A 27,011-nucleotide genomic window follows, 5' to 3' on the forward strand; every position below is an offset into this window, starting at 1 on the left:
AGTAAGCATCGAACATGACGAGATGTTAGATTCAGATCAGAGATCTCATACATCGATCTGTTGAAACTTTTTATCGATAAGCTCTCGGTAGAGACCACGGTAAGAATAAAAAAAACAACTCAGATAAAGAAGAATAGATTCGAGCAACCTCAAAATGAATCAAGCGATGAATACTTCGCACGTTGAAAGAAAAACATTTTTCTCCAAATGGGTTCAAAAGTTATAAAAATATGCCTATCAAAATTAGTACAGAAATTTGACAGACATATTTTGATAAAGAATTGAACGCTCTTGAAAAAAAGCCTCTCGTTATGTTCTGATAAATTCACTCGTTCAAAAGTTATTTAAGGGACATTATACCGATCGACGTGACGTCTCGTAAATCTCGAGAGTTTCGAATTCTTTCCTTCTTAGTCTTCTCATGTTCGAGTAACACCGTCTAAGTGACCCGAAACCATCGGATTTATCGAGTGTAATAAATTAGGGGAGAAGTGGAATGTTTCCTTTTTCAAGGATAGACTCACCGAAGCTGGACGACGGTGAATTTCATTTAGAATTCGTACCCACAGCGAGTCTCAAATGCGCGTAATTTGTATTCAATTTTCCCGTTTGCTTTGTCACACCGAAATCCCTGGGGAAAAGCGATTTATTTCGATACCCAAGCTTTTTATTTATCGGTTTCAAGTATCGGTCTGATATTGATTTTTAAAAAAATTAAAAACAATCTACATTCATACCTTCAACGATGCATCTACAACGGATAAATTAATTTAAACGCGATAATTGTTGAATTTTTCAGCAAAATAATTTCGAACGGCCGTTTCAATTCGTCGTAACCGATCATTTCCACCTGCATTTTCAATTGAATTCGAGTTACTTGACGTCACATGTCAAACCATCGAGTTCTCATCGATTTTCAATTGACTATATACATATATACATGTATACACATATCTCTGACTATTAATATCAAGCGATTTCAAACAAGCGCCGCGGTGTATAAAAAATCAATTAAAAATGGTAGTTTATAACTCGGCTATACGTTCCAGAGCGTGCGTAAAAACGAATTTTTATATACCTATTTTATCGGACAAGTAACGCTGTAAAACAAATATGTATACGTGAAACTGTCGAAACTATTCAAGCTGCAGCTGCTGGATAGGGCTCCACGATATCGTGACAACGAATCAAACGTAACATAAAAATAAGGAAGAATACAAATTTTGCAATCGATTATCACGATCGATATTTATATATTGTTTCGAAAAATGAAAAAAGATGTAAAAAAAAGAGAGACTCGCGTAATTTCCGTGAGAGATTATTTATTTCGTTCCTCCTGAAACGCATCGGTGTACAAATTATTTACTACCTAATACACGTGTATAATATTGAGCTCAGCATGAAAAATCGTACGGCATGGGATACGGGATTTTACGGGGGTTACGGATCCGCTGGTCCGTTTAAAATGCACGATGCATCGGTCGCATCAAACTACCTGTATACGCAACCTTGCCGGCGATATCGAATAAGCGGCGGGTTGCCTTAAACTCGATTCGAAAACAAAGTTCAATTTCCGGGGACGTCAATCCCTGGGGGAATCGTCGTCGTCGTCGTCGTCGTCGTTTGTACCTCTCAACTAAATGCTCGCATTCACGTCGCGTTGCTGGACCCGGTAGGTAAAACGTGACAATGGCAAGCCAATAAGCATTCGTACGAGTGATTAATGTCCCTGAGGAAGAAGGAAGAAGTCTCCCGATGTTTGTACGCGTACAGATATTCGAATCCGTCGAAAAATTACGCATTATTTATTTATTTATTTTTTTTACTTTCACATCCTGTTAAACGTCACACGTACGCAATTGATGCTGATTCAAAAATAATGTCATTCGTTCTTTTGTTCAACATCGGTTCTCCTGAGCAGGCACATAATATATATTCAATTAATTAACCATAAATTTGTCATTTCCGAAATAAGCATTATACAACTTGTGATATTTTTACTTGTAAATAGAAGAAAGAACACGGATGAAATTTTTTTTATCGCCTTCTTTCGTTCTTTTATGTTTCAGTGCAGATTTTTTTTTCACTATTTTAATCTTCTTTGCTGCAGTCGCGTTATCAAAAGTCCATTAGCTGTTAAGAGTTAATTCACCTCGGTTCGAAAAAGAAAAACGGTACATTACCTATAATGGCTAACATCGTGCCGCAGCGACGAGAAGAAGCTTTCGCTTTCTTTATACCTCGTACATATATATATATCTACCTATATACGTACGATATATATCCACCCACTTCTTAAGATCGTCAGAGGTATCGTATACATACGTATATGTGATAGGTACGCGTATGGGAGAAGGGCAATAAATTTTCCTCTCTACCTATACTGGTAATAATGATGGAGAATTTTACCCCTCGAGATATTCTGATGGAAGACGAAAAAATAAGTCGAACATTTTCACTTCTACTTTTCGCCAACTCGAAAGACAATAACTCTCCGTATTTGAATATCAATTTTCAGCCTTCCGCGACTCGCAATCGAACGAAATATTACGTTTTTATATTCCGATCACGCGATATTTTTTTTTTTATCACGTAATATTTACCGTGTAGTATGTATAGAAAAATTTGTTGTAAAATCGATAATTATCGAGTGCCCCGGAATCCCGTTAAATCGAGAAATTTTTCATTTAGAAACGACAAACGGACAAATTTACGTAGCTGCATTTGGATACGTAACTTACTATACGTACGTAAAGCCGAAAGAAAACCGTATTTCATTCAATTTTTGTACGACAAATTATTTTTTCTTCTACCTCAAATTCAATATTTTCCCTCAACGAAGAGCCCGGAAATCGCAGGGAATCGAAAGTAGGAAAATACTCGCAAGAGCCGGTAGATTTCGATGCCCTTCCGACATTTGACATGGAAAAAAAGTATTTTGAAAATGTAACTCATTCGCACGCAGCTGCCCAAAATTATTAACCCGTTCGCGAAACTTGTCGCAGTGGATTTTCGTGCTCTTCGTAAACCGGCCGATCAAAAATTGGAACAAGGTCGGCCCGCCTTACCAGGTTCGCATTCCGCGTTGAACCGTAGAAATATCGTTCGAAGGACGGATTTGAAAGCGGCGCCGTGACTTTCGCTTCTTATCAAGTATACCTACATTATAATGCAACAACGATCTGGCACAAATTGACGTAATTTACAGGGTGGCCACTCAATTCCGCTCACGGAATTCCCTGACTAAAATCATTATTTTTCCCTAACATTTCGATGCACAATTTGTGCAGAAATCACTGAAAACTATAGTAACCTAGGTACAGTACGGCCAAATATATTAAAGTTATAAAAGTTTTTAAAAGTTGTTCATTCCGTTAATTATGATTTTTGAAAGTTGACAAAAAATGAAAATTTCCATTTGCTTGGTCTTGTTAAGTATATATTCAAGAAGGGGCTCCAAGGAGCGAAATATTTTTAGAGCTATTATTTGAACATTAATGCTGTTTGCAATGAAAATCGAGGTTCGAAGAATTATGACTAATTAACGAATGTGTAACTTTTTGAAAAATAAACTTAAAAATTTTTTTCCAACGGGACATTCTTCTTTCAAGCGTTAAGAACACACCACAATTTATCCAAATTTTTAAATTGATATTTAACACAGCAAAACAATTTTATGCGGTGTACCGTCTGGACGCGGCGCGTTTTGCCGTAACAGTTGCGCAAAGCCCTGTGTTCAGCGTTAAATTAAAATTACTAATACTGAAGATAGAATTCTGGGTGCTTCTACTTTTTTATTGGAAATTTCCTTCTCTTTAAGAATCTTTCTAAAATTTTCGCTAGCGCTTTTACTTTTTGAGTTATTGCCAAAAATCTGAGGCTTCGTTTTTTCTAGACCATTAGGCGTCGGTGAACTTGCGTCTCCGCACGCAGTGACGGCCATAGATAAATCAAACCGATGTCTGCTCGTACTACTGAATTCACGTGACAATCAGCAACTAAGCTTATAATCGTCAATAACAAGAGATGAAAAATTGTGACGATGCGGTGATAGCATCTCAATTTTATGGACAAAGCTTTTGAAATCCGTGAGTTCTGTAAAAAGTCCCTGACCAACCAAAAAATTCCCTGACATTTCTCTGACTTTTCCCTGACATACAAAATTCCCTGACATTTCCCGGTTTTCCCGGTTTTCCAAACGGTTGGCCACCCTGGTAATGACGCAGGTGCGTGAGAATTGAGAAAAATATAATCGAGAGGAAGAAGATACGTTTTTCGTTTTTTGTTTTTGTTTCTGTTTTTGTTAATTTAGTCGCCTTCACGCCAAAAAAAAGAGACAAAATTTTAATTTTCAATCGCAGTTGCGGATACGTACAAAGCGCAATTTCCGTATTATCATTTCATTTCACTTTATCGTTGTACCTTCGTTGAAGCGAAACAACTTCTCGTTGGCGCAAGTCCCAATTACAGGAGCTTTAGAAGTCGAAGCCCGCTTACGTGTAGGTAAGGTATACCTCATACCTTACTGCGATACATTCAACAGAGAATACAGGAGGTGAAACTATAATACCGGTACGTACATAATCTACGGGTATTGTTCAAACTGTGATCGTGAGCGTTCGAATTTGTCCGCAATAATTACCGTGGGATTCATCAAATGGTTGGAAAGAAATTTTGCCAAAGGATTCAAACTTTGCGTATTACATACTTAAAGGCGAACGAAAATAGGTAACACACAGATGGATATGATTAACGCATTCGCTTTTTGTACACCATGGTGTACAGTCTTGATTTTCGTTTTCAACGATTTCCTCGATATATGTCGCATATTAAATAATTAAATAATAATCAAGTATGTGAAATATGGGTAAAATTTATCTAGCAAATCGATTGCCGATATTTATTTGGCACAAGTATTCTCATCTTGCGGGAAAAAGGCAGATAAAAAAAAAAAAACACTGAATGAAACATGTCCAAAACATCTTAAAATCTTCGAAAAAGTCTTTCATTACTCCAACAAAGGCATTTTTATTCAGTATTTTCATTTTAAAATGAACGGATTAACGTGCAACGGGTGAATTTTTCTACCACGTGGCAGAGATAATTCACCTGTATTAGAACGTAAAGAAAATTTCCAAATTTTGTAAAATTCAATATAAGCTGCACGTTCGATGTACATCAATTCTCTCCGCACGGTGCAAGGACGTCAAGATTTATTGGCTTTTCACGAGGATAGGAAAGAAGGTAAGGGTGTACGTACGTACGTAGTTACATACATATATAGGTATATTTCATATGTAGAGGTGATCCACACTCGGCACGTGTTTTATATGTATTATACACGTGTATACGTAGAGCGACTTTTTCACTCTGCCGCTGGTCCGAGGAGAAGCCGGAAGGTTTGCCGAGAATCAAGATCCCAACACCGGTGGGAAATCTTAGTGAAATACTTCTATTACGGAGAAAATCCCAAAAGTTATTACCGCAAGGTAATTTGATTGCTAATAGAAGGGGCGGAACGTTGATAATATACAGAGAACTCTGGATACGGTTGCGTCTTTACTTTTTTAATAAGTCACCGTGTTTATTACGCCGTGCTTGTCAGGAGGAACATGTACATACACGGACGTACACATACAGATGTGTATAAAATAATACGGAGAGAAAAATACGCGGAGTTGTTGAAACTGCAACGCGGTGCAAAAACGAAAAAGAGAAAACGCGCGAATGTCGTGTCACGCGGCTAATGAAAAATCCGTCGACAAAGAACCAGAGAAAAATAAGAAAAAAATGAGAATAAATTTGTGTTAATTAAATTTAAGAAATGTGAAATGCTGGGTAGTTATCGGCTATAGGTATATGTGATACATGTATTTTATAACATCACGTTACATGGCACGGTGGTAAAAACAAGCTTATACGCAAGTGAAAATTTAATGACCCTTTAATGGAAGTCCAAAGTACGAGAGAGAAAATGAAAGTCTAATGCTAAGAGAGGAAAATAAGTTTAACCCGCGCGTAAGTCCGGGAATAAAAAATTAACGCGAGAATTTTTTATTTATAATACAATTTAAACAAAATCACACCTAGTTGTATATGAAGAGTCACAAACAACTCTGCAAATATGCAAAAATAGTAGAAAATAATGGAATTGTAACAAAAATCTTGGATGGCGATGGGTCGTTTCAAAAGGTTTAAAAATTGTTAAAAATCTAGTAGATTAGTTCGATTTCATTCTGCCATAGCTGATTTTTTTCAAAAGACTATATGTTACGTACAAATCCACTGGAAAAGTTAATTGTTTTTTTTTCCAACATATTCGCATTATTTGACATTTAATTCTACAACCTTGCACTGATATCGATTACGATCAATAAATCGATGTATTAAATTGACTTATACTGGGGTGAAAAAAAACAGTTACAATGATTCGGTAAGAAGGAAAAAAAGAAAAAAAAAATTGCATTCGAAAAATTAAAATTTACGAATCAATTTTAAATGAAGCATCGATTATCCAATTCTTTTAATTGTGCACAATTCCACTACATCCAATTTTTGCAATATCGAATAGATCTCGTTACCCAATACCGGATATGACAATTTGTCAAACAGATACACGCGTAGAATTATTATCCTAGAAAAGTGACTACACCCAGTAACAAAATTGGTAAAGAGTATCGTTTTACACCGAGCCAACATCCTCATCCAACAAAACAATACACAAACTCAAAAATCCTTTTAATACAAAGATTAGTGAAAATGTAAAACCAAAAAAAAACATTCGCAAAACAGACGTTCTATTGTACATTATAAACTGGTGCAAAAACGGAGAGTAAAAAAACGGCGTAGCGAAAAAACCGTCCGAGGATTTCGTAACGCTGTGCATTCCCCGGTAGATCCTGAAGCGAAACGGTGGGGGAGGGGGGAACGACAGACCGGCGAGGCTAATCTTCGAGCGAGCGATGGACGTCCTAAACCCTCGGGATACCCGGGAGGAGATCCAGACGCGGGAGGATCCTGCAGATTTCTGAGGGCGACTTGGCGCGTCCCGTCCTTTCCCTTCCCTTTGCTCCGTTCCATCCTTTTCGTCGGGACGGGGGGACGACCCCCCCCCTCTCGCCCCGCAGGACGCCGGGAAGCCTGACGTCCCGATAGGAACTCGAAAGCGGGCGACGGGGACGCTGGCGCTTGTCAAATTTCGCTCCATATCCAGGCATAACCGGGGAGAGGGATGCGAGTTAGGCGTAAAACGCCGCGACCCCGAGGGGCGAGATTTTCCCCGATAATTACCCAGCGCCCTACTCACCGATTAACGTCCCATCCTCTTCGGGGAGGATTTTACGTCTCCTATAGAACGTACATTTATTCACTCGGGTGCAGCGGTGCTTTATATTTCCTACGGTGGGTGTATAATCGTGTATGTATAAATATTAAGGTGGTCCTTATTCAGGGTGTCGACGTATTTTTGCCAGACCATCCCCCAAATCAACTTCAAATAATTTGAAAACAATCGCCTAATTTTTTCAGATTTTTACATCGATTCAGAGATAGTCCGCGTTGTGATCGAAGTTTCTTATGGAAATTAACATGCGTAAAACTTTTTTTCTCAGTATATATTTTATTGCAAGAGTAATAATGTTCCGAATAATCTGTAACCGCGAGGTTTTGGTGAGAATTAGTGCTACTATCTGGGAAAAAATACACATCATCGTACGAGGCAATCTAGACGAATTGCACAACCGAAACCTGACTTTTTTTTTTATTTAGAGGAAGTGCAATTCGTCTAGATTGCCTCGCACTATGTGTATTTTTTTTTCATATAGCATCACTAATGCTGACTAAAACCTCGCAGTTACAGATTTTTTGGAACATTATTACTTTCACGATAAAATATATAGTACGTAAAAAAGTTTTTCTCATGTCAATTCCATAAGAAACTTCGATCACAATGCGGGCTATCTCAGACTTGCTGTAAGAATCTGAAAAAATTTGGCGACTCTTTTTAAATGATTTGAAATTGATTTCAGTGATGGGGCAGTGAAAATTCGTCAACACCCTAAATAAGAACGACCCTAATATATATATATTTGTTGTGCACTACATACGGGGAATTCTTTTCGAACCCAACCAACGCACGTCTGAACCTCGTCATTTTTTAGTTCGTTGAAGAATTTTCTCTGCAACTGTCCCAACTCTGAAACATTGCCCTGAATTTTTCCAGATTTTTTATTCAACTGCAGTCAACAAAACGGTTGATTATTTATAAATATTGAGTGATTTTGAAGAGAAGCTTTTTAAAAAATTCTCAAAACCTGTATCTTCTTTTACACTTATGTCAAGACCAATTGTTCTTGTAGTTTTTTTTTTTTTTTTTTTTGCGTTGAGTCTCTCAATTTTCTTGTTCTTGTTTAAGTGGACCAAAAAAAAATTGAAAGTGCTGAAATAAATTGAGAAAAAAAAGTTGCCCCAGTCTTGAAAAGTTTGGAATACAAAATACAATTTCTGAGAATTGTTTAGAATTTTAAAAAAATGTCCTTTTCAAAATAACTTTAAATATTTATAAATAATTGAGGAGTTGAATGAAAAATTTGAAGAACTTTAGGACACTGTTTCAGAGCTGGGACAATTGTATAAAGAAGTTTAAACAAAATTAGAAACGGTGAGGTTCGGACGTCAGTCGGATTCGCATGAAATTTCCCATACGTAACATAAAATAAGGATGCGAAATATGTTATCATCGTCACCCCTTTTCAAAAAAGGATTTCAAGGTTTTTGACACGTATGATACATTTCTATTCGAAGGTGGGTTGTAAAAAGCGATACCGTTTTTCCCGCGTGGATCAAAATCGAATCTTTATCGGGGTTCGTGGTGGTAAACATATGAATGTATGAATATAAAATAACAATTCAAAAAAGGGTGTACGCGTATAGAAATGTTTGCAGTACCTCGTCGAGGAGGAACATTTTCGAGGTAGGACGCACACATTGTGAAGCATCTGTGTCGCGGGATACTTGGGTGAATTTTATGTAGATCCCACGGGACTGTCAAAGATGGTACAGGATACATGATATATTTTCGTTCTACTCATGGTCTGTAACTCCCAAACGCCCATCGAGTAATGCAAAACTGTGTATACAGATGCGGTGTAAATATCTAAGCCTTATACCCGCATGTATAGACGGAGTCTCCGTAGAGCTTTTGATAAAAAACGATGGATTAAAGTTAGTTTAAGTAAATCATACCGAATCAAACGTACCAATATTTTTCACAAGCCAATTCCTTCAGAGTTATTCTAAAATTGCAAAAAAATTAATTTCTTCCCGATGTTTCGTGACGTTTCCGTTACTTACTTCAGCCTCGTAAAAAAACGACGATCTCTCGCTGCGCAAACAATAAGTTGACATCATTTTTCCACACTCTTCTATCGGGTCGTTGAATCTTTCTCGAGACTTTGTTGAATTTTGAGAAAATAAACGATTTAATGTCGATTATTTTTAAACACATGACCGTGTTTATTGATCGAAAAAGTTATTAGCACAAGTTTATAATACAAGTAAATTTTATTGATTTTGTTCGTGGATCTGATATGGTACGAAAAAAAAAAAAAAAAAAAACATTATTTCGAAATTCTACTTTACACTTGCCGATTTCTCTTTCTTCCTTCTTTATCTCGTATGTATCAGATAACAAGACAAAAGTGAAATTGTATAATAAGAAAAATTTATGCGTGAAAAATTTTTGCACACTCGTTCACAAGTTCACCGTACACAAGATATGTAAAGAAAATGGGATTACACGATAGAAAATGACGAGAGGAAAGCGAGTGACCGAAAATTTAGACTTCGGTTTCTCCCGAGAGTTGAAGGACAGCCACAGCGGGAGAGAGAAGTTTAAAAATTCAGGTTTCTTCCCGGTATCCAAGGGCGTGTACGGGATACAGTATGAATATATATAATACGCATGTATACGTAGACCCGGTATACGTATATATATATATATATACACACCTAAACAGGAAAAAAGAAACTGTCCGGTTGAGAAAAAATTCTATTCCTCAGGTTCCCGATGGGTGGCATGAAAAATTGATAAAATTTCCGATGTTTCAGGCGGATACGTAGCACGGTTTCCATTCCAGGTGCGCGATGTGTGTGCGTGTGTAAATCCAAGAGGTGAGGAGAAATCTCGCGTTCCATGCAAGCATAAACAGCAACGCCGCAAAAGCGAAAACGGTTTATTTGCTCCTGTAATAGCTGTAATGATTTTCCACTTGACCCGTTTCACTCGACGAGAGATCCCTTCGCCCTTTCCTCAAACTGCCGTTACTCTATTGTCTCTGCAACGTTGCCTGACAAAGAGGGATTTCCGGTTTACTCCTAATGACCGATCTCCGCTTTGGTAGGTATATGCGTGTCGCGCAAGCATGCGGCATTTTGGTTTTATTGTTTTTATTTAGTATTGATTCGTGAACTTTGTTAAGTTTCTTAAAGGAAGTATTTCGCATTGCATATGATTTTGTACCATGTTACGTTGATTATAACCTCTAATGCTTCTTCGTTTCTTCTCTCGAATTTGTATTTGTTTAAAAATGTAATTGTTTTGCCTTGAATTTAACGACAGTAATCGAAAATGGGTTGGAAATTAACAACAATGCGACTTGCTGCCGTTACGTTCACTTCAAGTTCCCCTTAAAATATGAGGAAAAAATGCATCAGCCAATTTGAATAGACAGATTTGACCTCTTTATATAATACACGATGTGTATTTTTCTTTTTTACTGCGTCTACGTTGAAAAAAAAAACAATTACATACGGTGCAAAATCAAATTACAGTATCCGAAGGAATGCGTGTGAAAATACGCGAAATACGTATAATAAAGTTGAATCGAAAAGAAACTCGATTTCTTTTTCATTTGATTCGATAATTAGAAGCTGAAAAATTCATACGGCAAAATATATTTGTCCTGCTCATTTTTTTCTCGTCTAATTTCCATTACCTCTCAAATCCTCACAATGTACATCATCATCGTATATTATGTAACGGTACATACATAATTCGTTTCGCGATTCGCAGAAAATCTGTTCAACCTACAATACGTGCTTATATCCGAAAATATATAAAATACCCGGAGCCATTATTTATTTTTCAAATCAGACCCATTGTCAAGTTCTTTTTAATATTTTTTCCCTCCCCAGGGTTGTTTTTCCTTCGGTTATTTCCGAATAAGCGAATTCAGAGCCGACGTGAAAGGACGCAAATGAAATATAGAATTGACTATACGTATGTGTGTACGTACGTATGGGTATAGGCGTGTGATACGGAAGGAGAGAAGCTGAAGGGCTGCTGTGCGGACGATTGAAAGCGCGAGAACCGGTTCATTCATGAAGTTATCGACAGGCACGGGCGGTTGACGACGACGACAATGCAAAACCGAGAGAGATAAATAAATAACTTGTTTTCCCCAATTCCACATCCTATCCTTTTCATTTCCCAACGCCGTTCTATTTGCGATATTCCCTTTGTTTGCAAAAATCAGAGTATAAACCCTGTACACGGGTATATAATATCCATACGGTGTGGTTGCACAAAAGGTGTGTTACACAAGTATATGAATAAAAGATATAATACGAGAGATAAAGATGGAGATACGAGGCGTGAACTTCTGCATTATTCTATACAATATACCTTGTATAAATTATGAGAAACGATAACGCGAGACTAGGTAAAACGGGTACTTAAAATCACTGGTCGCGGTGAAATGATTTTGAATAAAAGAATGAAAACAGAGAATCGAGAACAACTTGGAGAATGTGATTTGAACAAAAAACAAAACAAATAGCATTTTTTTAAAATTAGGTAGAACGGATTAAAAACAATGGTGAAAAAAAAGAAAGCAGTAAAAGTATGACACGAGTAATAAAAAGCACCAATACGGTTCTATGCCATGTCCTTTGATGCACCGATAGTCGAGTGTTTTCACATTCGTGTCTTTCATCGATAATTAAATCGATAGATGACCGGAAGTAATGAAATTTCGCAGAAAAATCCTACCAGAATCATACAAACCGTAAGTAAATCGTCGATAAATTATTGCTATAAAATGCATACGAAATCATCAAGGGAAATTTCTTTTATCCCCTGATTTATATTCGTGTTAGTTTTCTGGGATCGGAATCACGACGAAGCTTGACCGAAATGAACCCGAGCACTTAGTACAAGATAAACATTCTATTTCCAGCAGTAAGACGAAATTTCTTTTGCAATATCTGAATTTTTTTTTTTTTTTTGCTTAATCAGCTTTGCTTGTGGTATAAAAAAAAAATTGAGAAAACGTAACCGACTCGATCATAAAGCACACTGTACCAGACGTAACGGCAAACTATTAAACACGTGTCAAGTAAATATCAAACAAGAGAACGATAAATGGTATAATTAAAAGAATTACGGCTATAAAGTTATCGTATAAAAAGTTACGAGATGCACAGTGTAATTATACGTACAAGTTACAATACACACCGAATTATAAACAACGCTGCACTGTTCAACTTTTCTCAAACGATTTTTTTTTTTTTTTTTATATATATATATATCTTCCAACTGGCACGGAGATGAGACTGTATAATAAAAATAAAAAAAAATAATAATAAAAAAGCTCAACAACGACAGATATTACACGCAGTGGAGAAGAACCGGAAACTGTGATACACGGCCGCTATGTATTATATGACCATGTAACATAGCCATAGACTCACACACGGTGTACTAAATTTTCAAAAATAGGTCTGCATCGAAGCGGCGAATTAAACGATGTTTAGAAATATTTTTCCGTAAAGTTGTTGCCGGTCCGAGTCCAGAGAGAGAATTTTGCGAATAGAATTCGTACATCGCGATATGTCCCAAGCGTATATAACGACATAAAAATATTATGCGCGTAGATACGTCGTTTCTGGGTTGGGGTGAGCACGGATATCTGTAGGTTGAGATGGAATCGCGAAGCGGAGGACGAGCAGAAGGCGTTTAATGGATCCCGGCATGTTGGGCTTGTAAACTATTATGCACCTAAGAATAGCCAGGAGGCTCGAAGGCACGTTAAGCAGAACGGGCAAACAGCCCAAGGCTTGCGAATCAATTCCTTCCTCTTCGTTGCTACCGTTAAAGTTCCTCGGGTCCAAAAGGCTCCGAAGTTATACGATCTCGAGAAAAGAGAACGAGCCAATTGGTCGGAAGGGGGAAAATTGGAAGAGTATAAATTATATACCCTTTGTTATAATAGTCGGGATTCAGGGTAAAACTTGTTCGTAGTTTCACTTTGAGGATGCACGTATCTGTATAAATACTTGTAACGCTGATCTACCGCAAGTTTCGACTACCTCTGTGCAACGAAGCTGCAATCTTGTTTGGAAAGCACGGGATAAAGAACGTCGCGCGAGAATGACCCGTAAAGTACGTCGGAAAAAAAAATAATCAAGAATTGTGCGAATTGTTGGTACAGCTATTCGAAAATCAGTAGCGTCAATTTCATGTGAGGATCCATTCGCTCGAAATGCAAATGGATGATTTTGATTCGTTAATCAACGTTCGTTTCTAGCGATTTTTATCGATTTTCGGTGCATTTCGGATTTGGTATAATCTACTAGTGAAATCGGAACGGTCACAGAAAATGATCTAGAAATTCGTAGGCAAATCACTTGGTAAGGTGAAAATCAACGAAAGCACGAAGCGTTATAACGTGTATAAGAGATCAATAGAATGTCGATGAATGGAAAACTACGCAGATTTGGCATTTGCCGTAGGACTTGGAAAATTTTTGTTTTACGCGACGCGCGATTTTCTCAGAACTGTCGTTACAATAATGTGTAATTTAAAATGGTTCGCTATACTTTCCAACGATTTCATTTACCTTGAATGACTCCTCGCGATTACAAAGAGCATTTAGGAAATTCAAGCTCCTTTGGTTGAGGCGGGATTGAAATTGCGAATTTTTCGGTAGCGAGAATTGAAATCGAACTTTGACGAAACATCGTGGTTCCGAAAGTGAAAGAATGAAAAAATTTTAAAATCTAAATCATAGAAATTCCAAATGATCCAAGATTTTCACTTCAGTGAATTTCTGGCCGGGTGAAATTTCACGATTTTGATCCGTCTTTGTTTTGGAATTTCGATATTTTCACGTTGGGAATCGTGATCCTTCCGATTTTCGCTTTTTCTGATTTTTCACCACCACTCGTAATTCGTTAAGCTTCGCTGTGCGAGTGTGTTTTGATTTTCGAAATTTTACTACATCGAAACTTTGCTCTCGCTTCGTCGTTTCTTCAAGGTTTGAACTCTTTACCTCGCTTTCAGTCCTCTTCAAATTCGGAACTTGAACCGCGCCCCCTTTGGTCAAAAATCTGATTTCCAACCCTTGCAACTTGTGACTCCCTCCGTAAGAATCAACGCCAAGTGTTACACTATATACGCAATATCCCTTCCGGCGGATAAAACGCCACGGAGAAATAACGATATTCCCAGTGAATATCCACGCCGTGGAGTTCCGAGTTCCGAGGGCGGATGGATGCGTACGCGTATCCTGGACGAAACGGCGGCACTTTGATCCTCTGCCAACTCAATCCGCGGTACGTAACCACCTAGGTATAAGCGAGGAGGGCGATGCAGCGCAATGTAAGATTCCGAAAGTCTCCAGGATTGAATTCCACTGATCCTCCCTCCCAGCGACGAGCTAGCTGCACATAGACTCATCGTCTCTCCTCTCCTCCCGTTATTTGCGACCCCGGTGCCTACTTATATTCGATATTTTATTAACGCTCCGGAAACGACACCTAAGCGTTCCCCTCGACCCAGAGGCGTCTCTGCCACGGTAGTAAATGGAAAATCGTTTGCCCCCCCCAAGTTCATCGTGGTTTTTCCCCCCACGTGCCCGCAGAGTTTTACCCACGGCTCCGGTCGATCGAATCGATGGACTCTCCGATTGTTCCGGTTTTTCTACGATATTCGAGCCGAAAATTATGCTCGCGTGTGCGAATACCGTTTTTCCAAGTTATGCCTCTTCGTGCGGAAAATTTTTCCTCGGCAAAAACGATGGTATTTTTGTTGTTTTTTTTTTTTTTTCTTTTTCTTCTTTCTTTCTTTGCTCCCCGTTTTTCGTACCGTTTATAGATATGCAACGACTATCGGACTTTTTCTTAATAGATTCTCTTCCGAGGTGTCAGTTTTTTTCTTCTTTTTTTACATTGTTTGCAGATGATTTTTAGGGATGAAGATAATGCGAGTTGGATTCATCTTCTTCCATACAATTCTATCCTTTATTCTCATATTTTTCTCACCGTATGAACATAAGATAAACTTTTTACCGGAACATTATAAACGACGTTATTCAGAGTCGAGTATTTGATGTATTTCTGTCAATACAAATAATCCAATGATAACGACTTTCTGACGGTAAAAAAACTCTTCGCAATCTACTAAACCGAAAAGGAAAAAAAAAACGTATAATTTGAGCTCAATGAATATTTGTTTGGAAGTGGCGGAGAGGAAAATTTTGTCGCTCGGTGTAAATTTTACACTCTTATCTCCCTATTATCTTCGTGAAAAAAAATTATTTCCAGCAATAGAATATCTTGCCGAATCGGCGATTCGTTTTTTCTTAGCGCATTGTAAGAATCTCCATTTTTCATGTTTCATATCTTTTCGGCTATCTAGACTGAAACTGAGGATAATCTTAGCTTTTATATACGAACGGACATTTTTTATGACAAACTATCCTCCGTCTAATATCTAGATGCGTATTTATAGTCATATTTTCACCTAGGTATAAGAAATAATTCTCATCATCTTGTCCAGCATTGCAAGGTGTAAATTTTGAAGCATGCATTTAGTCGGTTACTGCGGCACGCTAGCATTTATAGAACGGATCGATCCTTGGCTGCGGCAGCAGAGAAAAGCTTCCAGAGCGTTATAGACAAAAATGAGGAAATTGAATTTTCACTCCGTCGATGAAAAGGACGAAATCATTAGCCGTGCTGCGTTGAATGGTTTTGTGACCAAGTTGAATTGAGGGTTGAGTTAAGGGTGGTTTCGACGAAACGAGGAGCGGATCGAACACCGCGGTCGTAAATTAAACTATATATTACACGTATATACGTACCTATAACAAATATCAACGTACAGCCTCGCTGAGACTGAAATCAGTGTCGTAAAACGCAATTGTACATCATGTTGACGATATCATTGCTGCCACAAGTTTAGATACTGTATATTAAACGCGATTTTGTCAATCTGGACTCGGAAAAAATTTTCCGCTTTTATTATAAAAATTGAATTGTAGTCGCATTTTGTAGAAAATTTACTTGTGGGAACACAATATCATGACGTAGATGACAAAATTATTGAAATCAGTGTGTCTAAATCGCATACAAATTTAATTCGATAAAATATACTTGTCAATAAGAAATCTCAATTTTCACTTTGTCAATTTGATCAAATAATACTTTTTTGCGTGGTATCGTCAAAATATTAAATACCCTATGGTAAATTAAACTAAATCGCTTCGTACGGTTCACCGAATCCATTCGACGGATAAAGGTCGGTAAAATTTACGAAGTCATGAGAGCTGCTAACCGATTACCGCTATCAAATAACACGTCGCATCGTAAATCCACAAAATTTTTGTTCAAGTGGCAAAATACTCTCCGTAACGCGTTGAAAATCCTGTCTCTCGAAAGAAGTAAGACGAGGAGTTGTTACGAGAGGCTTCGGGCGTCTGTCCAGTAAATCAGTAGAACTAACTCGTTCGTGGTTCAATGGGATCGAATCATCCCGTCGATTCAGATTGGCACGTTTCTTCGTCATTGTTTGACGTGGCACTTAATTCCTGTATCACAAATCGCAATAAAACCATAATTTTTTCAGTTACGGTAACCAAAAAATCGTTTTTCAATCCTTGCGAAGTGATTTCGCTGCGTAGATCTGATTTCGCCACCGCAACAGAATCCATGGAATTGCGGCGCAGAACATTATCTCCGACATAACCAAAACGTCTACTTTTCTCGCACCGTAAAATCGACTAAACGTCGCAGTCGTGTGAAAATAATGTTTGGTCGGATGTACATTAACCCTGAAATTTCGTTGTCAGGATCAAATTTTGGTCGTTACGACGAAATTTTTTGTCCGAGCGTACAGCAGAAGCTGATTTAATAAAAGTTTGCAAATCGACAACCTGCGGCATTATCAGAGAGAGAAAAAGCTGTTCCCTAAAGCGGTGTAACATTTGGATACTCGAGGAGTCGGAGAAATCGGAAAAGCCCGCAGTAACCAATTGCAGTCCGACAGCACGGCCATCCGTATATCCGCAATGTATGCGCATGCGTGTGTGCATAAATAAAATATGGGTAAAAGGTGAAGTTGAGGTAGAGCGAAAGTATCAAAATTTAATGCGAGGCGAGGTGGTTCGAGGCCCGTGCTTGTTTCTCTCCGTTTCAAAGCAATTTGCTATTCATAAGAGTCGTATGCAAAGCCAACGGCGGCACCAACGACGACGCCCTGCGAGGCGCTGCCAGCGCTTGCAAGCCTTCGGCCGAGTAAGTCGAGGGTTTATTAGCTGCTGCTGGAGCTTTCAGGCGTTGCGTTGCAACGTTGACCCGAAGCCGCAGCTCGATTACGCCTCACTTCACCGGACTGTAAATGAAGGTTCGGTGTGCACGCGTCATTTCACCCACCCACCCCAAAGTATAAGCGAGGGAGAAGAAGCTCGAGCGGAATACAAGTCGAAGAGTCAAAGAGTTTCGTATCTACCTATTTTTTTATCGATTAAGAAAACTTTATATCGCCGACTTTGATCGCGATATTTATTTTCATTGCAGTTTTACGGGCAAGCTTCTAAAAGATAGCTATGTTACGCAACCGCGGTAATAAGTCCCAGTTAAAAGTAATAATAGTAAAAAGAATATATACATATATGTATATCAAATTAGATAGGTAATATACTTGCGATGGTTCAATTATTCTGTACAAGACATTTGTTCACCATCGGGTCACGTTAAGCACCCTGCAAAAATTGTCTGCGTTACCATTTTTGCATAACAAAAATCATCTAAACCCCTGTAAACTTGGGGGGAGGGGGGGGGGGGGGGGGTGTAAAAAGCTACGTTCATCTGCATATTAAAATCAATCACGCGGTAATCTCGAAGGTTTTATAATACGCATAGTTTTAATCCCGCGTGAAGAATAATTGTCTCCGTATACAGTATTATAACGAAAAGTTCTAAATTTTCTTTCTTCTTCTACCTCTTCCGCTGTGACGCTCTATTTTTCATCATCCCCTTCTTTTCTGTTTCTTCCATAGCTGCACGGTAAGGGGGCGGCGAGAAACGGCGTAAATAACGGACGATTCGCGTGCCAAGGAATTCGGGGGATTCCTGCTGGGGATTCGAAGGGTAGAATTTTATCGGATTTCGCATTTCGATATATGGAATTTCGATCCGTTTACGACTGGCGGCGGGGGGGGGGGGGGGGGGGGGGAGAAAAGATCGGGAGAGGGAGACAAAGAGAAAGAGAAATAATATAACAGGGATAAAGAAAAAAGAATAGGAAGAGGATGTAAAAGAATAAGACGGAAAATAAAAGTGGAAAAAATTCTCTTTGAACGTGAAATAGAAGTTTTGGAAATTCTAAACCGTGGCGCGTAAAAGTTGAGGGTGGAATGGCGAACGATTCGATAAGGCAACACCTGCGGACCGAACGAGTTTTCTACTCGGCGACACACGCGTCATTTCGTACGAGAAATTCATTTTTCAAAACTCGTTGAGCTATCGTCGTGCACGTACCTAAAACTATCTCATTCTTTGCACGTATCGTTAAAATAACATGCTATTATACGTAATTTTGTTTGAACAGGTGAAGATTCGACAATTGTTGATCGGAGTGGAAACGATAACTCAAACAATACATTATCAACTCCGATCGCGAAGTTTTATCGTCGCTTCGGCAATTCTCGTTATAAAAAATAATCCCGTCGAAAGTAAATTCATCAATTCGTCAATTATCTGCTTCGAATGAGTAACAGTCAAAAAAAAAATACGAATTTGCGGTAATTGGTTCGACTCACCGTTCCGAAAAAACTTGCAAAGGTATTTTCGTTTTTGACGATCATTGCATACGTCGTTAAAACTACGTTAAACAAACAACTTTGGATTATAAATAAGGCAGAAAAACTACTTCACCTACTACGGGTTCAAACAGAAAATATCTGACACACTTTTCACGATTTCTTCGAGAAAACTCGTATAATATTATATATAATATAGTACATACTATACGCACGTATGTACATAGAATCTGTAACTCTGGTGACAAAGTCGCGTCGTCTTTTGACTCTGGAATTACTCAAGTGGCACGAACGAAATATTGGAAGAAAATCGTGCCGGAATATGTTATAAGGTGAGGTAAAAATTTTGTCACTGCGTGTCAATGTCAAAATCGAATACATCTCTGTTTGAAGATAGACCCCTTATACTCATAAAATATATACGTATGTTAGGGTGGTTCTTATTTTGGTCACGTCGGAATTTCTTTGCACCCCCCCTCAGAGAGTAATCAACATATAATAGAGAAAAATCTGGCTAAATCCCCGATTTTTTCGGACAATACTCTAAAACGCCACGCTGAACAACGAAATTTCGCTAATAACGTGATAAATGTTAGATTTAAGAAAATTTTACAACCGATCGTTTTTGTAGAGCATTAAATTTACTACAAATCGGCTAAAGGAAATGTTTTTATGATAAATGGTTTTGAAGCGATAAACAGTTTTCTTTAAAAAAAAAATTTCAATTCCATGCATTTTTCCATGCAAAAATTCTACTCCCTGGCGAGGCGTGTTAGATTTACGGGAAAAATTCAAGGATTTAGCCAGATTTTTGTCGATATATTTTGATCACATTCGGGGGGGGTGAGCGCGACGAAATTCTGACATGACCAAAATAAGAACCGCTCTAATACATATATCGAAATTTTTGCACTCTTCTATAATAACATGACGCACAAATTTCCATTATATAATATCTTATCACCTCCATCCTTTTCCCCCCTGAAATTGACCTTTTTCACCGTATATACAATTACAACGATATTAATGGCAGATGATAAAATTTGACGTTTTCACTGTCAAACGTATTTAAATATCTGAACGATAATAACCAAAAAAGAGAATGTAAAGTTTTTATCGCATTGCAAGTGTACGAATCATAAAAAAGATGCCATTTAAATTAAGCGACTCGCGTGAGAAAAATCATTACTTCGCGCTTTCAGGGATGTCCGAAATTTATTAAACCATGACAAACGCAACGTACTCTTATTTTGAAAAGCCAACACCGTATAAACGTCGTTCTAAAATTGTGGAATAATCAATTTAACGTTACTTCAGCCTCATCATCGACTCGCCTCTATGTTTCAACAAGCGGAAAACGCGTACGTTGCATGAAAATTTGGCAGGATTCTTCCGCGTCGAGATCTCGATCCCAATCACTGCACGCTACGAAGTTGCAAACTGTAACTATTCCGTTCTCTACAACGTGTATAATAGGTGTAACAGACACGATACGTGCGTACCTAAAGCAGTACGCAATACATAACAGAGCTTGCTAAACACAGGCGGTATGCGACTAGCTGAACGGATTTCGGGACGGGAAAAAGGAGACGAGGAAAAATCGGGCATCCTCTTACCCATATAAATACGATGAACAAGAGGCGACGTGGGGCAGCGAGGAAAAGTTAGGGAGCCAATTTGGCAGGAAAAAAACATCCAGTCAAACTATACGAGGCATAAAATCACCGGGAAGGAAATCGCGCCCCGTGCCGTACATTTCCGGAATATTTTAGCCTGTGCAGCTACACGAATCCTACACGTTTACAGGTATTGTTATTGCTATTATTATTATTATTGTTGTTATTATTATTATTGTTATTATTATTATTGTTGTTGTTGTTGTTGTTAGAATTATTATCACGACAAACAAATGTTTGCAACGTTACCGTTCGTTCATTGCCTGTTTAACAGCGATTGGTACAACGTATGTACTTGTATGCGTGTGTAAATTGTGTACGTATGCAACTAAGATAAAGTATACGAGAAAATGAGACAAATTCGACGTTTAAAAGTCACTCTCTCAAGTGTGCGTTGAATCTCGTACCTAATATAAAACAACGTATGCATACTCGTGCAGTCGTGCAAGTGTTTGCATGGCACGAGTGTGCATTTATACGTACGTGCATTTAGTGAAACATGAATATGCACGTTATACGGTGATGATAATTGGCAGCGTAGCGTGCGCGATTACAAAATTTCACTAACGAAATGTTGTTTCTGAGATAAATACATGTGCATGTGCCTCCGTTCGACTGATGTAAATTTATATCGTTACGTAATCAAATGGCACGTGTGTGTGTGTGTGTATGTGTGTGTTACAATCAAGAATGCGGACGTGCCGTAGCGTAATAAAAACGTAGCGGCAATTCCGAGTCTTATACATATATTGTATAGGTATTGTTACACGAGAGCAAAGAAGAGAATGGCGAAAAAATAAGAGAAAATAATTATAGCCCAAGGATCTGATGAATTCTATACAACATCGTTACTTTACACCTGTATATTACATTTTTCATCGATGAAACATTAATTCAAGGCGTTTAGAATCCTACAAGAATGAAACAAAAAAAAACACGGAAATTAGACACGAGATATTCAAACTCGTATTATTATCGTTATCTGTCCAAAGATAAAAAAAAAAAAAAAGCAAATGATGATGATTAATAGCAATAACAATGATAACAATAATGATAATTAAATCAGCAGGAATAGACATGAATCGTACTGCCGGACTATGCGATCTCTTTTTTCACATCGTTTGATTGTTACTATCATCAAATATGTTTCTTTTAAGACCCGCGTTGCGGCGAATATGAGTAAATAAAAAGGTTAAGGTGACATTAACAAATAAAAAAAAAAAAAAGCTATCCATAGCTTGTAATAATCGTAAAAAAAAAACCATATCTTCTCCGAAAGTATAGAATGCAAAGAATCGCCCGATCTAGCGAATGGTAGACATCGGGTTTGCCGAACAGTTTCCACGCCCATAACCTTCAACAACTTATCCGCGGATCAGGGTCAGTGGGCTACATCTAGTTGTTTTGTTATTTGTTTTGATTACTACGTACCGTCGAAAAGTCTATCAGCCGCACAAGAAAACAACTTGCATGTGTACGGTGAGAACGTTGGAAGAAATTTTTACCGTATATCGGATCCCGAATTAATTTCGAGCTTTCCAGAGTTCGTTGAATAATATAACTAATACCAATAGTAATTACATATATATATATATATATATTCTCTAAACGGTGAACCAGATATTGCGCTAATAATATGTATATTATCAATCGGGGTCCTTGCTGCGCGAATAAAAATTTCACTTTTTTATGTATCTGTGAATAACAGAGAGAAATGTAAAATAATCAGGTCACGTCCGTGTCTTTTTCGTTGAAGAACATCGCAATTGGCGATATTATGCTTGAAATTAAAATTAACACGTTTTTCTGACACATGCTTGGAAAGTTGGATTTCCGAATCCTGTCAAGCGTGCGTAAATTTCGCAATCTTACGCACTCGGACTTCCTTTGCGCATTCGTATTTTTCGACGTAGTAATTTTATGCACGAACTTTACGCACCGCTAGTGACGTCATTGGGCCGACGATGGGTTCAACCTGAAGTTTACGCGGTTGGGTTTGGTTTCGTGAAGCCGGGTTTCTGTGCCTCTGGATTGTCCCTGATCTACCGCTATTGAATTATTACGTTACATTCGTTTTCTTCTGAAATCAAACTTTTCTTCACAAGTGCGAGAAAAAATATCGTGCATGAAAAGTGGGGCTTCACGTAGCAGTTTAACGGGACAAAAGCAACCAATTTCATCCCAGTGTTATAAAGATAAGTTCGCGATCGCTTCACTGGGATATTACTTTCGTCCCTAGGGAAAATAAATTGACCACTCGCATCCCGCAAAGCTCCACCACTTTTCATTCGCTTGTTACAAAAACTATACTGCGTGATTCGAGCCAAAAGTTAATCGCGACTCGTACGATTGTCGCAAACTTCGCACTAGTTGAAAATCGCCCACTTTCCGCACTAGTAACACTTAAATTACTGTTATAGTGTATATGTAGAGATTATACGCGGTACGTTAAGCATACCGAAACATATTTTTACTTGTCAGAACGCACTTTTTACCTAGTTTAAACTTTTACCATAACCGACGATTCGTTATGAACAAAATAGAATAAAAAAGACAAAAACTACGAAAATCAGACGACGCTGAAGTTGGCAACGTTAAGGTGACGAAATATCAGGGAATAAATCGTGACCGCCCAATTTGAGAATGATGTTTGTTTTTTTTATTCAAACTACAAGCACGTTTCGTTTATCACGGCTTACCAGGTTTCAGGCGGTGGTAAAGTTGCGAAGTAACGATTTTTACCCAAACGTATGCAACGTTGCACTAACGTCGCTAACTTCACCCTCGTAAAGATAAAACGAGTTTCATTTTTTATATGTCGCGGTGTATATCTGCTCAAACTTCCGTCAAATTGACAACAACAAAGTTATGACCCGAAGGCTTTCTCTCCCTGGTAAACATCACGTGACAAAATTTTTCACGCAATCATTTCCGCAGGCAAATGTATTTCGTACATCGTACATCGTATATAAATGCACAATGCACCGCACGTACGTATATAACGCAATACGCTTGGCAAAGTTAAATTAAATTTGAAACAAGGGACAATTCGCGGGCGATAAGTTAAATTGCGACTATAATATTATTATTGACTTACGCTAACGTCGAGTCGTCCCTCCGTCATAGCTGTTGCTGGGTTTGCCGCAGGTCGTGAATCCAATTCGCAAATCCGGTACCCAGTTCCCAATCAGAGATCGTCCCAACTTCTCTTTGCATGCAATTTCAATCCATCAATCTCACTGCGCAGTGTCCTTGCACTTTCTGTTTGCACGAAATTGGGGATCAGGAAAGTACGACGAATAGAAACGGACGAAGAAATGCTATTTCGATGTATACAACATTTGCCGATTAGCGATTGAACGAAATCCTAGGTCGACTGTGAAAACAAAAAGCTCGCACGAGTCTAACGTACGTCTCAGATGCGCGGTAATATCGGAGTCGTTATTATCGACGGAGAAGACAAACGAACGCGCGCGTTCAATCGAGTTTTCGCGCTGTTACTTTTTCTTCCTTCAGATTATCTCTTCTTCCTCGTACATCGCGAGTACGCCCGTATTTGTACGTGTCTTTCTTTCCCCGATTCGATTTCTTGTACTATACGTACTGAACGACGATGCGTCACTTTTTGTCGTTTGCACTCTCGACCGCAAAACGACGGTGGTGAAACCGACAGATCGACGACGATGATTTATACCAATCCATTCGCCTCGAGTTCGATGTTACGACGTCAAAAGGGCAGAATAAACTGAACGGAGAAAAAAAAAAACCACCACGCCGTCAAACCACCGACACGATTTCATAATATTCACCTACGCTCGCGGCTCTTTTCGGGTAAAAACAAAAGCCGGTGTGACGCCCACGGAAATCTTAAGAGGGTTCACTGGTCAATGTCGACGTTGATGTATATATGGCTAAATATCAAAGTCTACGTATCACAAAGGCATAAAAGGCTTTAACAGCCCCATTTTATACGCTATTTTAAACATAAATAATCCAACACAATTTCACTTGACGCAGAAATAAAGAGATGGCACGAATTCTATGAATTTACTATTGCCATTTCGTTGAATCCGTGCCATTTCTCTATTTCTGTATCTATTGAAAATGTGTTGGAGTGTTTTTGTTCAGATTTACGTATAGATTGGGACTGTTAGACCCTTGTTCTGATATATGCGACAACGTCGAAATTGACCAGCGAACCCTCTACAATCCCATTTCGCAATGAAGAAAAATAGGAACAGGAATAAGAAATAACCATTATTTTCCAATCGGTAGTAATATTTAGAAAAGTGTACAAGTAAACACCGATCTTCATTCAATATTTTCTATTTCTGTTCCTTTTGTTTTTTTCATCGTACGATGGGTTTGACACACTCGATAATGAAAACGAACTAACCGCGTTGACAATGAGAGAAAGTAGTTTAGTTTAGGTTAGGTTAGGTTAGGTTACGTCGAGTCAGGTTAGGTGTCACTGATTCGCTCTCGTGAAAAAAAAAAAAAAAAGAAAAAAACGAAAACAACCAACCAACAAAGTCACAAACGGATAATAACAAATCGATATTTGACGCACTGCATTTATCGCACATACATTATTATACATACATATACCAGTGGAACAAAAAACGAAAGCAAACTAACCCGAGTCAATCGAACGATCGAAAACAGTCGGTGATAAACAAACGACGACACACAGAGAAAGTTTGAAAAGTTCGCGTCCGCACGTGACGAACAAACGACAGGCGGCGGTGCAAAGAAGATGCGGCTAAATTCACGTGTGTCGCGCGACTGCCGTCGGAGGACTGAAGCCAATGGGCGCAACTCAGCTGGCTGTCAAGCGCGGGCCGCGAACCTCTCTCTCCCTCCCTCCCTCCCGCGCGCCCTCTCTCTCTCTCTCTCTCTCTCTCTCTCTCTCTCTCTCTCTCTCTCTTTCTCTCGCCGATGCACCGACGGCGCGAGACTCGCGCGGCCAGCGTCGGGCGAAGAAGGGGCGGAGGGGGGAGATATGCTCGAGGAGTTCGGGAGTTAGTTCTCGGGGTGGTGATCTTTGGAGGGGATGAAACGGCGCCGGGGGTGAAAACGAAGGTGCGAGGGGCCCCGCCGTCCGTCGTGGAACGGTAATACCTGTTGAATGCCCGCACCTTCTCCTCTCCGCTCCTCCCTCTCTCTCTCTCTGTCTCTCCCTCTCTACGCTCATCTCATCTCATGCAAGAACCGCCGCCCGCGCCTTAACTTATCCAGGAGTCTCCTTCGGCGTGACAGCAATCGCGTCCTTCTACACCCGCTTCACCTACTATGCATTTTCAGCCTTTACTTATTCACCTTCCGGTCAAACGGAAAGCTCGTTTCTCGATGGACATATTCTTATTACCATACCGTTTTACCGGGGACGCGACCTTTTCGAATTTCGCTAATACGTTGCCGGCATACGGGTCCTTTGAACGCGGGTCAAACCGAAAGTTCTAGAGATTTTTTGGTTTTTTCCGTGGAAAAGTGTTCAGTGAGGTCTAAGTATTGATGATATTGGTATTTTTTTTTTTTTTTTTTCATTAGAGTCGGATACCGAGCTATTCTAATTTACGCCCCAAGTTTTTGAACGTTAACTCGTCTTTTTATGAAAATTCTTTTCCCGACGCAGAGTTGATTACTTTTTGGAAGGTCGATTAATCTAGGACAGGGAAAATCATCGGAAAACTGGCATCGATCAGCATTTATTAAGCGCTTCTGGTCTCTTATAGTTTCAATATGGTAACAATATTATAAGACTGGTTACGCAGGATACATGTGGGAAATAACCATCGATAAATAAATCAGAATTACCTATTGCCGATTCGATAAATTATTTCTCTGCGAAATGTGGAAAAAATATTCAGTGGTAAAAATTATTTTTCACAAACACGCGAACAATATTTTCTCTCATTCTCGCGGTGTTTTTTAATATACCGCCGTTTCACGTACAATACAATGATGATATAATTTAGATACTTTAAAGCCGCTCTCTGTTATCCGAAAATCGCGTTACACAATATTCTGCGCAAATATCGGTAGGCCCTGTTTAACCCCGGCTTACGTGTATACCAGATATTCAAGCCTCGTGATCGTAAACGTGGAAATTAAATTTTCATTCCGTCGTCGAAATCATTAACCGCCAGGGCGTTACGGTAAGGCTTCGAGAGAGTTCAAGGGGCATTTTGTGAGGCTTAATAAAGTCGGCATACTTCAGAACCGATTTCAACCT

General features: G+C 38.8%; 1 protein-coding gene across 8 annotated transcripts in view; it reads right to left on the reverse strand.

The window, feature by feature from the left end:
• LOC124174945 (venom dipeptidyl peptidase 4) overlaps positions 1-27,011 on the reverse strand; it is a 207,678-nt gene that overhangs the window by 143,769 nt on the left and 36,898 nt on the right. The window contains exons 1-2 of one of the 8 annotated variants that reach the window (XM_046554636.1): positions 25,415-25,561; positions 23,874-24,037 (exon numbers count right to left, since the gene is read on the reverse strand). The exons of 3 other annotated variants lie outside the window; for them this stretch is intronic. In XM_046554636.1, the coding sequence (XP_046410592.1) occupies positions 23,874-23,900 (27 nt within the window). In that variant the 5' untranslated portion in view covers positions 23,901-24,037; positions 25,415-25,561. Of the gene's footprint in view, positions 1-23,873; positions 24,153-25,301; positions 25,562-27,011 lie in introns of those variants that run through there. 4 more of the 8 variants (XM_046554635.1, XM_046554633.1, XM_046554632.1 and 1 more) reach the window with 4 other exon arrangements.

Source organism: Neodiprion fabricii, chromosome 2, assembly GCF_021155785.1.
Source record: "Neodiprion fabricii isolate iyNeoFabr1 chromosome 2, iyNeoFabr1.1, whole genome shotgun sequence".
Lineage (NCBI taxonomy): Eukaryota > Metazoa > Arthropoda > Insecta > Hymenoptera > Diprionidae > Neodiprion > Neodiprion fabricii.